The 17365-nt window shown below is 47.4% G+C and overlaps 1 protein-coding gene across 1 annotated transcript in view; it reads left to right on the forward strand.

The window, feature by feature from the left end:
- The window catches only part of LOC139419325 (transcription initiation factor TFIID subunit 2), a 51376-nt gene that overhangs the window by 626 nt on the left and 33385 nt on the right, over nt 1-17365 (forward strand). The window contains exons 2-11 of the mRNA XM_071169272.1: nt 28-82; nt 3626-3786; nt 4702-4820; nt 5335-5476; nt 6876-7107; nt 10364-10548; nt 11492-11605; nt 14291-14390; nt 15690-15775; nt 17093-17228. Of these exons, the coding sequence (XP_071025373.1) occupies nt 28-82; nt 3626-3786; nt 4702-4820; nt 5335-5476; nt 6876-7107; nt 10364-10548; nt 11492-11605; nt 14291-14390; nt 15690-15775; nt 17093-17228 (1330 nt within the window). The remainder of the gene's footprint in view (nt 1-27; nt 83-3625; nt 3787-4701; nt 4821-5334; nt 5477-6875; nt 7108-10363; nt 10549-11491; nt 11606-14290; nt 14391-15689; nt 15776-17092; nt 17229-17365) is intronic.

Below are 17365 nucleotides of genomic sequence, written 5' to 3' on the forward strand. Positions count from 1 at the left end.
CCTGTTATGTCATGTTTATTCCCACACGACTCACCAGGTTGTCTGCATCAACAACATCAACTTCCAAAGAAAGTCTGTGATTGTAAGTATATCGTAGTAAATATATTCGTTAACTATAGTTCCCCCATATACCCGCAATAAAATGCTAGTTATATCCCTGTTGTTGTATCTGTAGAACCTAGCTGTAGGCCATATCCCTGTTGTATCTGTAGAACCTAGCTGTAGGCTATATCCCTGTTGTATCTGTAGAACCTAGCTGTAGGCTATATCCCTGTTGTATCTGTAGAACCTAGCTGTAGGCTATATCCCTGTTGTATCTGTAGAACCTAGCTGTAGGCTATATCCCTGTTGTATCTGTAGAACCTAGCTGTAGGCTATATCCCTGTTGTATCTGTAGAACCTAGCTGTAGGCTATATCCCTGTTGTATCTGTAGAACCTAGCTGTAGACTATATCCCTGTTGTATCTGTAGAACCTAGCTGTAGGCTATATCCCTGTTGTATCTGTAGAACCTAGCTGTAGGCTATATCCCTGTTGTATCTGTAGAACCTAGCTGTAGGCTATATCCCTGTTGTATCTGTAGAACCTAGCTGTAGGCCATATCCCTGTTGTTGTATCTGTAGAACCTAGCTGTAGGCTATATCCCTGTTGTATCTGTAGAACCCAGCTGTAGGCTATATCCCTGTTGTATCTGTAGAACCTAGCTGTAGACGATATCCCTGTTGTTGTATGTGTAGAACCCAGCTGTAGGTTATATCCCTGTTGTATCTGTAGAACCCAGCTGTAGGCTATATCCCTGTTGTATCTGTAGAACCTAGCTGTAGGCTATATCCCTGTTGTATCTGTAGAACCCAGCTGTAGGCTATATCCCTGTTGTATCTGTAGAACCCAGCTGTAGGCTATATCCCTGTTGTATGTGTAGAACCCAGCTGTAGGCTATATCCCTGTTGTTGTATCTGTAGAACCTAGCTGTAGGCTATATCCCTGTTGTATCTGTAGAACCTAGCTGTAGGCCATATCCCTGTTGTATCTGTAGAACCTAGCTGTAGGCTATATCCCTGTTGTTGTATCTGTAGAACCCAGCTGTAGGCTATATCCCTGTTGTATCTGTAGAACCTAGCTGTAGGCTATATCCCTGTTGTATGTGTAGAACCCAGCTGTAGGCTATATCCCTGTTGTATCTGTAGAACCTAGCTGTAGACTATATCCCTGTTGTATCTGTAGAACCTAGCTGTAGGCTATATCCCTGTTGTATCTGTAGAACCTAGCTGTAGGCTATATCCCTGTTGTATCTGTAGAACCTAGCTGTAGGCTATATCCCTGTTGTATCTGTAGAACCTAGCTGTAGGCCATATCCCTGTTGTTGTATCTGTAGAACCTAGCTGTAGGCTATATCCCTGTTGTATCTGTAGAACCCAGCTGTAGGCTATATCCCTGTTGTATCTGTAGAACCTAGCTGTAGACGATATCCCTGTTGTTGTATGTGTAGAACCCAGCTGTAGGTTATATCCCTGTTGTATCTGTAGAACCCAGCTGTAGGCTATATCCCTGTTGTATCTGTAGAACCTAGCTGTAGGCTATATCCCTGTTGTATCTGTAGAACCCAGCTGTAGGCTATATCCCTGTTGTATCTGTAGAACCCAGCTGTAGGCTATATCCCTGTTGTATGTGTAGAACCCAGCTGTAGGCTATATCCCTGTTGTTGTATCTGTAGAACCTAGCTGTAGGCTATATCCCTGTTGTATCTGTAGAACCTAGCTGTAGGCCATATCCCTGTTGTATCTGTAGAACCTAGCTGTAGGCTATATCCCTGTTGTTGTATCTGTAGAACCCAGCTGTAGGCTATATCCCTGTTGTATCTGTAGAACCTAGCTGTAGGCTATATCCCTGTTGTATGTGTAGAACCCAGCTGTAGGCTATATCCCTGTTGTATCTGTAGAACCCAGCTGTAGGCTATATCCCTGTTGTATCTGTAGAACCTAGCTGTAGGCTATATCCCTGTTGTATCTGTAGAACCTAGCTGTAGGCTATATCCCTGTTGTATCTGTAGAACCTAGCTGTAGACTATATCCCTGTTGTATGTGTAGAACCTAGCTGTAGGCTATATCCCTGTTGTATCTGTAGAACCCAGCTGTAGGCCATATCCCTGTTGTTGTATCTGTAGAACCTAGCTGTAGGCTATATCCCTGTTGTATCTGTAGAACCTAGCTGTAGGCTATATCCCTGTTGTATCTGTAGAACCTAGCTGTAGGCTATATCCCTGTTGTATGTGTAGAACCTAGCTGTAGGCTATATCCCTGTTGTATGTGTAGAACCTAGCTGTAGGCTATATCCCTGTTGTATCTGTAGAACCTAGCTGTAGGCTATATCCCTGTTGTATCTGTAGAACCTAGCTGTAGGCTATATCCCTGTTGTATCTGTAGAACCTAGCTGTAGACTATATCCCTGTTGTATGTGTAGAACCTAGCTGTAGGCTATATCCCTGTTGTATCTGTAGAACCCAGCTGTAGGCCATATCCCTGTTGTTGTATCTGTAGAACCTAGCTGTAGGCTATATCCCTGTTGTATCTGTAGAACCTAGCTGTAGGCTATATCCCTGTTGTATCTGTAGAACCTAGCTGTAGGCTATATCCCTGTTGTATGTGTAGAACCTAGCTGTAGGCTATATCCCTGTTGTATCTGTAGAACCTAGCTGTAGGCTATATCCCTGTTGTATGTGTAGAACCTAGCTGTAGGCTATATCCCTGTTGTATGTGTAGAACCTAGCTGTAGGCTATATCCCTGTTGTATCTGTAGAACCTAGCTGTAGGCTATATCCCTGTTGTATCTGTAGAACCTAGCTGTAGGCTATATCCCTGTTGTATCTGTAGAACCCAGCTGTAGGCCATATCCCTGTTGTTGTATCTGTAGAACCTAGCTGTAGGCTATATCCCTGTTGTATCTGTAGAACCCAGCTGTAGGCTATATCCCTGTTGTATCTGTAGAACCCAGCTGTAGGCTATATCCCTGTTGTATGTGTAGAACCTAGCTGTAGGCTATATCCCTGTTGTATCTGTAGAACCTAGCTGTAGGCCATATCCCTGTTGTTGTATCTGTAGAACCTAGCTGTAGGCTATATCCCTGTTGTTGTATCTGTAGAACCTAGCTGTAGGCTATATCCCTGTTGTATCTGTAGAACCTAGCTGTAGGCTATATCCCTGTTGTTGTATCTGTAGAACCTAGCTGTAGGCTATATCCCTGTTGTATCTGTAGAACCTAGCTGTAGGCTATATCCCTGTTGTATCTGTAGAACCTAGCTGTAGGCTATATCCCTGTTGTTGTATCTGTAGAACCTAGCTGTAGGCTATATCCCTGTTGTATGTGTAGAACCTAGCTGTAGGCTATATCCCTGTTGTATCTGTAGAACCTAGCTGTAGGCTATATCCCTGTTGTATCTGTAGAACCCAGCTGTAGGCTATATCCCTGTTGTATGTGTAGAACCCAGCCACATGACTGAGAACCAAACATATTTCTACTGCGAGACATTGAAAACAACAGTAGAAATATGTGTAGTCTTAGTCATTTGGCCGTGTAGAACCAGTCTAGTTTCTTATCCATGTCAACGGACACACCCCTCTATTTGACAGGGCTTTGTGGAGCTGACCATCTTCCCAACTGTGGTCAACCTGAACCGGATCAAACTCAACAGCAAGCAGTGCAGGATCTACAGGGTCCGGGTCAATGACCTCGAAGCACCATTCATTTACAATGACCCTACTCTAGAGGTCTGCCACCACGAGTCCAAGCAGTAAGTCCTCATACACACACGGTCAGGTATTCATAACTCTCCATGAAGGAAACAGAAAACAGTACATCTCCATCCTCCAGTACATCTCCATCCTCCAGTACATCTCCAACAGTACATCTCCATCCTCCAGTACATCTCCATCCTCCAGTACATCTCCAACAGTACATCTCCATTCTCCAGTACATCTCCAACAGTACATCTCCATCCTCCAGTACATCTCCATCCTCCAGTACATCTCCAACAGTACATCTCCAACAGTACATCTCCATCCTCCAGTACATCTCCAACAGTACATCTCCATTCTCCAGTACATCTCCAACAGTACATCTCCATCCTCCAGTACATCTCCAACAGTACATCTCCAACAGTACATCTCCATCCTCCAGTACATCTCCAACAGTACATCTCCATTCTCCAGTACATCTCCATCCTCCAGTACATCTCCATCCTCCAGTACATCTCCAACAGTACATCTCCAACAGTACATCTCCATCCTCCAGTACATCTCCAACAGTACATCTCCATTCTCCAGTACATCTCCAACAGTACATCTCCATCCTCCAGTACATCTCCAACAGTACATCTCCATCCTCCAGTACATCTCCAACAGTACATCTCCATCCTCCAGTACATCTCCATCCTCCAATGTTCTCCTTGGTTCTTTCTGATGTTTTCACCTGAAACAATGACTGGGATGTGTGGTTGTTTTATCTACCTTAGTGGAAGGCACACTTAAGTTGCTCTGGATAAGAGTTCCTGCTAACTTACATAAATGTGTGTAAAGTCGAGTGAGGAGGACAGGAGGAATCAAGGAGAAGACTTGAGATTCACCCCCTTGTATTACACAACTACTTTCAGAACACTGACCTGCAGTAAGTCCTCACCTCCTCCTCCTCTCTGCCCTGTCCCTTACAGGAGGAACCTGAACTATTTCTCCAGTGCCTACACAGCAGCAGTCAGTGCTGTGGACCCAGATGCAGGACACGGCGAGCTGGTCATCAAAGTCCCCTCGGAGCTGTGGAAGCAAGGAGACGGTAAATACAGGACCTCGTCTTGTTCCAGTCAAATGCCGTCTCTGAATCGGGTTCATCTACGTTATGACCTTCTTTGGGGAATGACTGACCTCGTCTTGTTCCAGTCAAATGTCGTCTCTGAATCGGGTTCATCTACATTATGACCTTCTTTGGTGAATGACTGACCTCCGTTGCATCTGACTTGAGTCTTGGGACTTGAGTCTTGGGACTTGAGTCTTGGGACTTGAGACTTGGTACTTGAGACTTGGGACTTGAGACTTGGGACTTGAGACTTGGGACTTGAGACTTGGGACTTGAGTCTTGGGTCTGTAGTTTGACTATAAAGGTTCAAGGTGTATTCTGATAGCCCGGTTGGTCCTCGATCTGTTTATAGAGTACCAACACACCTGGAACCAGGCTAATGTCCTGCAATGCTCTCAGCTTAATGCATATAGCATCAGGAAGCTTTAAATTATTGTTTATGTACAATTGAACTTAGTGCCCTGTAAATAAATGACTGTTTCTATGTCTTCAGAGATGAATGTGCTGAAGGTGTACATAGAGTTCTCTCTGGACCAGCCTAAAGGAGGCCTTCACTTTGTGGTGCCTGACGTAGAGGGGAGCATGGCTGAGAGAGGAGCACACGTCTTCTCCTTCGGATACCAGAACTCCACAAGGTGGGGAGGGAGACATTGATTGATGTCATATTGAGACTTTTATTCTCTATGCTGTCTAGGCTGGCCTGGTGTATCTCTCTGTCATAATCTCCCTCTCTTTCTCCCCTATCTTCTCTTTCTCTCTGTCATTCTCTCTCTCTCCCGGTTCTATGTCTCTCTCTGTCATTCTCTATACTCTCTCTCTCTCCCTGTTCTCTGTCTCTCGGTTGTTCTCTCTCCTCGTTCTCTCTCCCATTCTCTATCTCTCTCCTCTCTGTCATTCTCTCTACTCTCTCTCTCCCTGTTCTGTCTCTCGGTTGTTCTCTCTCCTTTTTCTCTCTGTCATTCTCTCTCTCTCTCTCTCTCTCTCCCTGTTCTCCTTTCTCTCTGTCATTCTCTCTCTCCTTTCTCTCTGTCATTCTCTCTCTGTCATTCTCTCCGTCATTCTCTATCTCTCTCCTCTCTGTCATTCTCTCTACTCTCTCTCTCCCTGTTCTGTCTCTCGGTTGTTATCTCTCCTTTTTCTCTGTCATTCTCTCTCTCTCTCTCTCTCTCCCTGTTCTCCTTTCTCTCTGTCATTCTCTCTCTCCTTTCTCTCTGTCATTATCTCTCTCTGTCATTCTCTCTCTCTCTCTGTCATTCTCTCTCTCTCTCTCTCTCTCTGTGTCATTCTCTCTCTCCTCTCTCTCTCTCTCTCTCTCTCTCTCTCTCTCTCTCTCTCTCTCTCTCTCTGTCATTCTCTCTCTCTCTCTGTCATTCTCTCTCTCTCTCTGTCATTCTCTCTCTCTCTCTCTCTGTCATTCTCTCTCTCTCTCTCTCTGTCATTCTCTCTCTCTCTCTGTCATTCTCTCTCTCTCTGTCAGTCTCTCTCTCTCTCCCTGTTCTCATTTCTCTCTGTCATTCTCTCTCCTTTCTCTCTGTCATTCTCTCTCTGTCATTCTCTCTCTGTCATTCTCTCTCTCTCTCTGTCATTCTCTCTCTCTCTCTGTCATTCTCTCTCTCTCTCTGTCATTCTCTCTCTCTCTGTCATTCTCTCTCTCTCTCTCTCTCTCTCTCTCTCTCTCTCTCTCTCTCTCTCTCTGTCTGTCTCTCTCTCTCTCTCTCTGTCAGTCTCTCTCTCTCTCTCTCTGTCATTCTCTCTCTCTCTCTCTCTCTGTCATTCTCTCTCTCTCTCTCTCTCTGTCATTCTCTCTCTCTCTCTCTCTCTGTCATTCTCTCTCTCTCTCTCTGTCATTCTCTCTCTCTCTCTCTCTCTGTCATTCTCCCTCTCTCTCTCTCTCTCTCTCTCTCTCTCTCTCTCTCTCTCTCTCTGTCATTCATTCTCCTCTATGTAATACTATCAGATATGTTGTCACAAGCCTCATCCTTCCTTGCTCCTTGACTCTACTTACACTCTGGTCCACCGGTCTTCCTCTCCCAGGTTCTGGTTCCCCTGTGTGGACTCATACTCTGAGCTGTGCACCTGGAAGCTGGAGTTCACAGTGGATGCCTCTATGGTAGCTGTGTCCTGTGGGGACTTGGTAGAGACTGTCTATACCCATGACATGAGGAAGAAGACCTTCCACTACGTCCTCCCCATCCCCACCGCCGCCTCCAACATCTCACTGTCTGTCGGGCCCTTTGAGATCCTGGTCGACCCCTACATGCATGAGGTACTGTGTGTATGGAAAAGCATTGCATAGAAACCCAGCATTACCCATCACAATGTATTTAGTAGATGCCTGTAGTGTGTTCTGAAAGGATAATGGATTTAGTAGAAGCCAGTAGGGTGTTCTGAATGGATTTAGTAGAAGCCAGTAGGGTGTTCTGAAAGGAGAATGGATTTAGTAGAAGCCAGTAGGGTGTTCTGAAAGGAGAATAGATTTAGTAGAAGCCAGTAGTGTGTTCTGAATGGATTTAGTAGAAGCCAGTAGGGTGTTCTGAATGGATTTAGTAGAAGCCAGTAGTGTGTTCTGAATGGATTTAGTAGAAGCCAGTAGGGTGTTCTGAATGGATTTAGTAGAAGCCAGTAGGGTGTTCTGAATGGATTTAGTAGAAGCCAGTAGGGTGTTCTGAATGGATTTAGTAGAAGCCAGTAGGGTGTTCTGAATGGATTTAGTAGAAGCCAGTAGGGTGTTCTGAATGGATTTAGTAGAAGCCAGTGGGGTGTTGTGAATGGATTTAGTAGAAGCCAGTGGGGTGTTGTGAAAGGAGAATGGATTTAGTGGAAGCCAGTAGGGTGTTCTGAATGGAGAAAGGATTTAGTAGAAGCCAGTAGAGTGTTCTGAAAGGAGAATGGATTTAGTAGAAGCAAGTAGGGTGTTCTGAAAGGAGAATGGATTTAGTAGAAGCCAGTAGAGTGTTCTGAAAGGAGAATGGATTTAGTAGAAGTCAGTGGGGTGTTCTGAAAGGAGAATGGATTTAGTAGAAGCCAGTAGGGTGTTCTGAATGGATTTAGTAGAAGCCAGTAGGGTGTTCTGAAAGGAGAGTGGATTTAGTAGAAGCCAGTAGGGTGTTCTGAAAGGAGAATGAATTTAGTAGAAGCCAGTAGGGTGTTCTGAAAGGAGAATGGATTTAGTAGAAGCCAGTAGGGTGTTCTGAAAGGAGAATGGATTTAGTAGGAGCCAGTAGGGTGTTCTGAAAGGAGAATGGATTTAGTAGAAGCCAGTAGGGTGTTCTGAATGGATTTAGTAGAAGCCAGTAGGGTGTTCTGAATGGATTTAGTAGAAGCCAGTAGGGTGTTCTGAAAGGAGAGTGGATTTAGTAGAAGCCCATAGAGTTCTGAAAGGAGAGTGGATTTAGTAGAAGCCAGTAGGGTGTTCTGAAAGGAGAATGGATTTAGTAGAAGCCAGTAGGGTGTTCTGAATGGATTTAGTAGAAGCCAGTAGGGTGTTCTGAAAGGAGAATGGATTTAGTAGAAGCCAGTAGGGTGTTCTGAATGGATTTAGTAGAAGCCAGTAGGGTGTTCTGAAAGGAGAATGGATTTAGTAGAAGTCAGTGGGGTGTTCTGAAAGGAGAATGGATTTAGTAGAAGCCAGTAGGGTGTTCTGAATGGATTTAGTAGAAGCCAGTAGGGTGTTCTGAAAGGAGAGTGGATTTAGTAGAAGCCAGTAGGGTGTTCTGGAAGGAGAATGGATTTAGTAGAAGCCAGTAGGGTGTTCTGAAAGGAGAATGGATTTAGTAGAAGCCAGTAGGGTGGTCTGAAAGGAGAATGGATTTATTAGGAGCCAGTAGGGTGTTCTGAAAGGAGAATGGATTTAGTAGAAGCCAGTAGGATGTTCTGAATGGATTTAGTAGAAGCCAGTAGGGTGTTCTGAATGGATTTAGTAGAAGCCAGTAGGGTGTTCTGAAAGGAGAGTGGATTTAGTAGAAGCCCATAGAGTTCTGAAAGGAGAGTGGATTTAGTAGAAGCCAGTAGGGTGTTCTGAAAGGAGAATGGATTTAGTAGAAGCCAGTAGGGTGTTCTGAATGGATTTAGTAGAAGCCAGTAGGGTGTTCTGAATGGATTTAGTAGAAGCCCGTAGGGTGTTCTGAAAGGAGAATGGATTTAGTAGAAGCCAGTAGGGTGTTCTGAAAGGAGAATGGATTTAGTAGAAGCCAGTAGGGTGTTCTGAATGGATTTAGTAGAAGCCAGTAGGGTGTTCTGAAAGGAGATTGGATTTAGTAGAAGCCAGTAGGGTGTTCTGAATGGATTTAGTAGAAGCCAGTAGGGTGTTCTGAAAGGAGAATGGATTTAGTAGAAGCCAGTAGGGTGTTCTGAAAGGAGAATGGATTTAGTAGAAGCCCGTAAAGGCACGCAACCATGTAGGGTAAAATATGTTGACATATACACTGAGTGTATAAACATTAGGAACACCTTCGTCGGGACATGGACTCTACAAGGTGTTGAAAGTGTTCCACAGGGATGCTGGCCCATGTTGACTCTACAAGGTGTAGAAAGTGTTCCACAGGGATGCTGGCCCATGTTGACTCTACAAGGTGTTGAAAGTGTTCCACAGGGATGCTGGCCCATGTTGACTCCAATGCTTCCCACAGTTGTGTCAAGTTGGCTGGATGTCCTTTAGGTGGTGGACCATTCTTGATCCACACGGGAAACTGTTGTGTGTGAAAAACCCAGCAGCGTTGCAGTTCTTGACACAAATCGGTGCGACTGGCACCTACTACCATAACACTGTTCAAAGGCACTTAAATATTTTGTCTTGCCCACTCACCCTCTGAATGACACACATACACAATCCATGTCTCATTTGTCTCAAGGCTTAAAAATCCTTCTTTAACCCCGTCTCCTCCCCTTCATCTCCACTGATTGAAGTGGATTTAACAAAGTGACATAAATAAGGGATCATATCTTTCACCTGGATTCACCTGGTCAGTCTATGTCATGGAACTAGCAGGTGTTCTTAATGTTTTGTCCACTCAGTGTATATTTAAGCAGATTTCCTTTCCACCTACGACCACTAGGTGGAGAATGACTCCTTATACTCTAAGTTGAAGCAGCGTCAAGGATGTGTGAATCAGTCTAGGAAACTCGGCGTGCGATGCTGACATATTGTCCAAGATGGTTTCTCTCCAAATATACGTTTGGAGAGAATAGAATACAACAGAAACAGAATAAGTGTATTCTTCCCCCCCCCCCCCCCCTCGTCGGTAACCTAGGAGCTCGTCGGTAACCTAGGAGCTCGTCGGTAACCTAGGAGCTCGTCGGTGTTACTTGGATTTGTTTCCTAAGAACAGCGTGGTAACTGTGGGTTCTTATCCAGATTTCTAGAAGTCTGGTACAGAGAGATTATTGAAATGATATTTCATCATCGTATTCAGTACCAGGCATAAATTGCGCAAAGCTTTGGCATAGCTGAGAGTGTCTCAGAGGGAACCTCTGTAGTGTTGCTGCGTGGACACCTGTTTAAAGATATTTTTCCCTTTTCCCAGGTCACCCACTTCTGTTTGCCCCAGCTCCTGCCCCTGTTGAAACACTCCATGTCCTACCTGCATGAGATCTTTGAGTTCTACGAGGAGATCCTGACCTGTCGCTATCCTTACTCCTGCTTCAAGACTGTGTTTGTGGACGAGGCCTACGTCCAGGTGTCTTCCTACGCGTCGATGAGCATCTTCAGGTGGCTACAGTCTCTTGTGTCTAGTCCTGATGCCGTTCTTCATGTGGCTTTTACTCTCCCATCAACAACACATTTTTACTTCGGAACGATGTTGCACAACGTTTGGATGTTTACATTGTATTGTGGAAACTTCTCACTGTTTGTTTTAACGTTTTACGTTTTCCCACGAGTTTGTCACTGAAAATATTTAGATTAGGAGGTCCAATTAAATTCTGATTTATTACGTCAATATTAAGTCGGTTAAGACCGTCACCTCAGGTGCTTTTGCAGTTTCCCTCGGTGACAAAGAACAGCTCTCCTCAACCATTCACTTCTCACTTTCACTTTTCATAATGCTGACTTGTTTTGGCACAAGTCAAACTGAACATGGTTTTTCTTCTCCCTTACCCCCTCTCGCTTATCCCGCTTTCTCTCGCCCTTCTCTCTCTTCCCCTCTCCCTTGCCCCCTCTCCCTTACCCCCTCTCCCTTATCCCTCTCTCTCGCCTGTCTCTCTCCCTTACCCCCTCTCGCTTATCCCTCTCTCTCTCGCCCTTCTCTCTCTTCCCCTCTCCCTTACCCCCTCTCCCTTATCCCTCTCTCTCCCTTACCCCTTCTCCCTTACCCCCTCTCCCTTACCCCTTCTCCCTTACCCCCTCTCCCTTACCCCCTCTCCCTTACACCCTCTCCCTTACACCCTCTCCCTTACCCCCTCTCCCTTACCCCCTCTCCCTTACCCCCTCTCCCTTATCCCTCTCTCTCGCCCGTCTCTCTCCCGTACCCTTCTCTCTCTTCCCCTCTCCCTTACCCCCTCTCCCTCATCCCTCTCTCTCTCTTGCCCTTCTCTCTCTTCCCCTCTCCCTTACCCCTCTCTCTCTCTTGCCCTTCTCTCCCTTACCCCCTCTCCCTTATCCCTCTCTCTCGCCCGTCTCTCTCCCTTACCCGTCTCTTCCTCTCTCCTCTCAGTACTAATCTGCTCCACAGTGCCATGATCATAGACCAGACCCCCCTGACCAGACAGTGTTTAGCTCAGGCCCTGGCCCAGCAGTTCTTTGGCTGCTTCATCTCCAGGATGTCCTGGTGAGTAACGTACTGAGTAATACCTGACGGAATATAGTGGAGTGGTGGAGCGGCCTACAGACACCACACACACACACTCTCTCACACACACACACTCCCTCACACACACACGTCAAACGTAAGAAGCACTCCTGGTTCAACCTAGGAGCTCGTCGGTGACCTTGGAGCTCGTCGGTAACCTAGGAGCTCGTCTGTGGCCTTGGAGCTCGTCTGTGGCCTTGGAGCTCGTCTGTGGCCTTGGAGCTCGTCTGTGGCCTTGGAGCTCGTCTGTGGCCTTGGAGCTCGTCTGTGGCCTTGGAGCTCGTCTGTGGCCTTGGAGCTCGTCGGTGGCCTAGGAGCTCGTCGGTGGCCTAGGAGCTCGTCGGTGACCTAGGAGCTCGTCGGTGGCCTAGGAGCTCGTCGGTGGCCTAGGAGCTCGTCGGTGGCCTAGGAGCTCGTCGGTGGCTTTGGAGCTCGTCGGTAACCTAGGAGCTCGTCGGTGGCCTAGGAGCTCGTCGGTGACATAGGAGCTCGTCGGTGACCTTGGCGCTCGTCGGTAACCTAGGAGCTCGTCGGTGGCCTAGGAGCTCGTCGGTGACCTAGGAGCTCGTCGGTGACCTTGGAGCTCGTCGGTAACCTAGGAGCTCGTCTGTGACCTAGGAGCTCGTCTGTGGCCTTGGAGCTCGTCGGTGACCTAGGAGCTCGTCGGTGACCTAGGAGCTCGTCGGTAACCTAGGAGCTCGTCGGTGGCCTAGGAGCTCGTCGGTGGCCTTGGAGCTCGTCGGTGGCCTAGGAGCTCGTCGGTGGCCTAGGAGCTCGTCGGTAGCCTAGGAGCTCGTCGGTAACCTAGGAGCTCGTCGGTGGCTTTGGAGCTCGTCGGTAACCTAGGAGCTCGTCGGTGGCCTAGGAGCTCGTCGGTGACGTAGGAGCTCGTCGGTGACCTTGGCGCTCGTCGGTAACCTAGGAGCTCGTCTGTGGCCTTGGAGCTCGTCGGTAACCTAGGAGCTCGTCTGTGGCCTAGGAACTCGTCTGTAACCTAGGAGCTCGTCGGTGGCCTAGGAGCTCGTCGGTGGCCTAGGAGCTCGTCGGTGGCCTAGGAGTTCGTCGGTGGCCTAGGAGCTCGTCGGTGGCCTAGGAGCTCGTCGGTGGCCTAGGAGTTCGTCGGTGGCCTAGGAGTTCGTCGGTGGCCTAGGAGTTCGTCGGTGACCTAGGAGTTCGTCGGTGACCTAGGAGCTCGTCGGTAACCTAGGAGCTCGTCTGTGGCCCTGGAACTCGTCGGTAACCTTGGAACTCGTCGGTAACCTAGGAGCTCGTCGGTAACCTAGGAGCTCGTCGGTGGCCTAGGAGCTCGTCGGTGGCCTAGGAGCTTGTCGGTGACCTAGGAGCTCGTCGGTAACCTAGGAGCTCGTCGATGGCTTTGGAGCTCGTCGGTAACCTAGGAGCTCGTCGGTAACCTAGGAGCTCGTCGGTGGCCTAGGAGCTCGTCGGTGGCCTAGGAGCTCGTCGGTGACCTAGGAGCTCGTCGGTGACCTTGGAGCTCGTCGGTAACCTAGGAGCTCGTCGGTGACCTAGGAGCTCGTCTGTGACCTAGGAGCTCGTCTGTGACGTAGGAGCTCGTCGGTGACCTTGGAGCTCGTCTGTGGCCTTGGAGCTCGTCGGTAACCTAGGAGCTCGTCGGTGGCCTAGGAGCTCGTCGGTGGCCTAGGAGCTCGTCGGTGGCCTAGGAGCTCGTCGGTGGCCTTGGAGCTCGTCGGTGGCCTAGGAGCTCGTCGGTGGCCTAGGAGCTCGTCGGTAACCTAGGAAGGAGCTCGTCGGTAACCTAGGAGCTCGTCGGTGTTACTTGGATTTGTTTCCTAAGAACAGCGTGGTAACTGTGGGTTCTTATCCAGATTTCTAGAAGTCTGGTACAGAGAGATTATTGAAATGATATTTCATCATCGTATTCAGTACCAGGCATATATTGAGCAAAGCTTTGGCATAGCTGAGAGTGTCTCAGTATGATGAATCTGTGTATGTGTTTGGCAACATGTCTACAGCTGGGGGGGGGGGGGGGGCTCTTGGCAAAAGTGCTGCTGCTGTCAGTTGGGGAGGCTGAGGTTTCACGACGTCTTCAAAGGATCACTGCAAACAATGGACCCCCTGTCTTATTAAGTGGTTGAAACTAAGTCAGATGTGGAAGCTCCACTTAGTCTTATTTATTTTTCTTGTAGAAAAAAGCCCCAGTTGTGTAAGACCTCGGAGGAGTCGAACAGGCCTTTCTCTTTTTTGATACGAAAGACCCGTCAACCTGCTTGCAATTCATCTTGTGGTTTCATTTCTTTTCAAGCCTGTAATTGAAGTCAGCTTGTTTTCTGAAACTGCGCTCGTATCCAGCTTGTAAAGAGAGAGGTTTAGCACTTTCTGTGTGTTACAGATTTTCACATGATTTCATCTCATTACGTGAAGCTACGGCCAGTATTCATTAAATTAGTCTGAGTTAAAAACCACCATGGTTGAATAAAGTATATTGTTTCTCTCGCTCTCTCTCTGTGTGTGTGTGTGTGTGTGTGTGTGTGTGTGTGTGTGTGTGTGTGTGTGTGTGTGTGTGTGTGTGTGTGTGTGCAATAAAAGGTAAGTTAGTAAATGCCTGCCAAACGGGTTAAAATGAAGTCATTGTGTGTCGTCTGGCCCGATCGCCTTACCTGTTGTCTGGTCTGTGTTCTGTAGGGCTGATGAGTGGGTGCTGAAGGGGATCTCTGGCTACATCTATGGTCTGTACCTGAAGAAGACCTTTGGAGTGAACCAGTACCGCCATTGGATCAAAGAGGTAGGGGGTGGAACCAGTACCTCCACTGGGTCAAAGAGGTAGGGGGTGGAACCAGTACCTCCACTGGGTCAAAGAGGTAGGGAGTGGAACCAGTACCGCCATTGGATCAAAGAGGTAGGGGGGTGGAACCAGTACTGCCATTCGATCAAAGAGGTAGGGGGTGGAACCAGTACCGCCTTTGGATCAAAGAGGTAGGGGGTGGAACCAGTACTGCCATTGGATCAAAGAGGTAGGGGGTGGAACCAGTACCGCCTTTGGATCAAAGAGGTAGGGGGTGGAACCAGTACTGCCATTCGATCAAAGAGGTAGGGGGTGGAACCAGTACTGCCATTGGATCAAAGAGGTAGGGGGTGGAACCAGTACTGCCATTGGATCAAAGAGGTAGGGGGTGGAAGCAGTACCGCCATTGGATCAAAGAGGTAGGGGGTGGAACCAGTACCTCCACTGGGTCAAAGAGGTAGGGAGTGGAACCAGTACCTCCACTGGATTTAGAGACACTGCATCTCAGTGCAAGAGGCGTCACTGCAGTCCCTGGTTCGAATCCAGGCTGTATTACATCCAGCTGTGATTGGGAGTCCCACAGGGCGGCGCACAATTGGCCCAGCATCGTTAGGGTTTGGCCGGGTTAGGCTGTCATTGTAAATAAGAATTTGTTCTTAACTGACTTGCCTCGTTAAATAGAAAATATACTGGTTATGCTGGTCCCACTGCTAAATAAACACACAACTATATTGGTTATGCTGGTCCCACTGCTAAATAAACACACAACTATATTGGTTATGCTGGTCCCACTGCTAAATAAACACACAACTATATTGGTTATGCTGGTCCCACTGCTAAATGAACACACAACTATATTGGTTATTCTGGTCCCACTGCTAAATGAACACACAACTATATTGGTTATGCTGGTCCCACTGCTAAATAAACACACAACTATATTGGTTATGCTGGTCCCACTGCTAAATGAACACACAACTATATTGGTTATGCTGGTCCCACTGCTAAATTAACACACAACTATATTGGTTATGCTGGTCCCACTGCTAAATGAACACACAACTATATTGGTTATGCTGGTCCCACTGCTAAATGAACACATGGCTATATTGGTTATGCTGGTCACATTCTGCTAAATAAACACACAACTATATTGGTTATGCTGGTCCCACTCTGCTAAATAAACACACAACTATATTGGTTATGCTGGTCCCACTGCTAAATGAACACATGACTATACTGGTTATGCTGGTCCCACTGCTAAATAAACACACATATAAAGTGTGATTTTTCTCTCAGGAACTGGACAAGATGGTGGAGTACGAGCTGAAGATGGGAGGAGTTCTCTTACACCCGACCTTCGGCGGAGGAAAAGACAAGGACAAGTGAGAGCAGCTCCCTGTTGGTTCCGATATCACATGAGAACCACCTACTTTCAGTGTCAACACACTTTGATATGTGGCTCCAATGAGGCTGATGAATCTGTTTTAAACGGGGTGGTTCGACCCCTGAATGCTGATTGGCTGACCCGTATCCCACGGGTTTGACAAAACGTGTATTTTTCCTGCTCTAATTACGTTGCTGTCCAGTTTATAATAGCAATAAGGCACCTCGGTGGTTTGTGGTATATGGCCAATATACCACGGCTGTGTCCAGGCTCTCCGCGATGCGGTGTGGTCAAGAGCAGCCCTTAGCCGTGGTATATTGGCCGTATACCACACCCCCCCGTGCCTTATTGCTTAAATCACCTCTTTCAGTGTCAACACACTTTGATTTGTGGCTCCAATGAGGCTGATGAATGTGTTGTCTGTTCTACCAGTCGAAAACCACCTAGTAGCGAGTAAATGACAGGTTAGACATTCCTGTTGCTACTGCTGTTGAGGGTGTTGGTCTACAACCCTGTATCTCTCACAGAGGAGTGGTGTTCTAGGTTTTAATTAAAAAAACGCATATGCCGATGTAAAGATTTCCAACTCCCAACGCTGCCGGAGAGTAAAACAACAAGTGAAGAGTGGAGCTTATTCATTCCAGCCCAATAAACCGCTGGCACACTCTCAAGTGTTTGTCATAAATCAGACCTCTTTCTCTCGCTCCTTGAGTGGGCTTGGAGAGCTATCGACACGTTATGCCAACACGTACGCCTGTCTGTGTACCGCCTGTCAATGACTTGGCTAGTAACTTCACGTTGTAGTTTATCTTAAAGTTGCGACAGTTTACAAGCTGAGGAGAAGGAGGGAAGATGGAATGAGTTGTTGTTGAGAAGTAGATTTTATTTTCTGATTTTAATCTTCCTCTCTCTCTTTCTCCCCCCCCCCTCTCATCTCTCTCTCCTCGTCCCTCACTCTCTCCCTCTCATCTCTCTCTTTCTCCCTCCCTCCCCCTTATCATCTCTCTTTCTCCTCATCCCTCACTCTCTCCCTCCTCTCTCCCTCTCATCTCTCTTTCCCCCCCCCCCTCTCATCTCTTTCTCCTTATCCCTCACTCTCTCCTCTCTCTCTCCCTCCTTTCTCTCCTCTCTTTCTCACTCCTCTCCCTCTCTCCCCCCTCTCATCTCTCTTTCTCCTCATCCCTCACTCTCCTCTCTCTCTCCCCTCTCTTTCTTTCTCCCTCCTCTCCCTCTCTCCCCCTCTCATCTTTCTTTCTCCTCATCCCTCACTCTCTCCCCCCTCTCTCCCTCTCTCCTCTCTCTCTCCCTCTCTTAGCCCTACCCCTCACCTCCACTTCTCCATCAAGCACCCTCACACCCTGTCCTGGAAGTACTATAAGATGTTCCAGTGTAAAGCCCACCTGGTCATGAGGCTCATTGAGAACAGGATCAGCATGGAGTTCATGCTGCAGGTGAGCGATTTTATAATCAATTTAATAATCCATCCATCATCTAGTATGCAGGCTGGTTCTGGTAAACATCTGGCCACACGTGAAGTCTAGTTGTTTAAACACTAATACCTACAGGGATTCAACACTGGAGTTTATCA

Source organism: Oncorhynchus clarkii, chromosome 2, assembly GCF_045791955.1.
Source record: "Oncorhynchus clarkii lewisi isolate Uvic-CL-2024 chromosome 2, UVic_Ocla_1.0, whole genome shotgun sequence".
NCBI classification, from domain to species: Eukaryota; Metazoa; Chordata; class Actinopteri; order Salmoniformes; family Salmonidae; genus Oncorhynchus; species Oncorhynchus clarkii.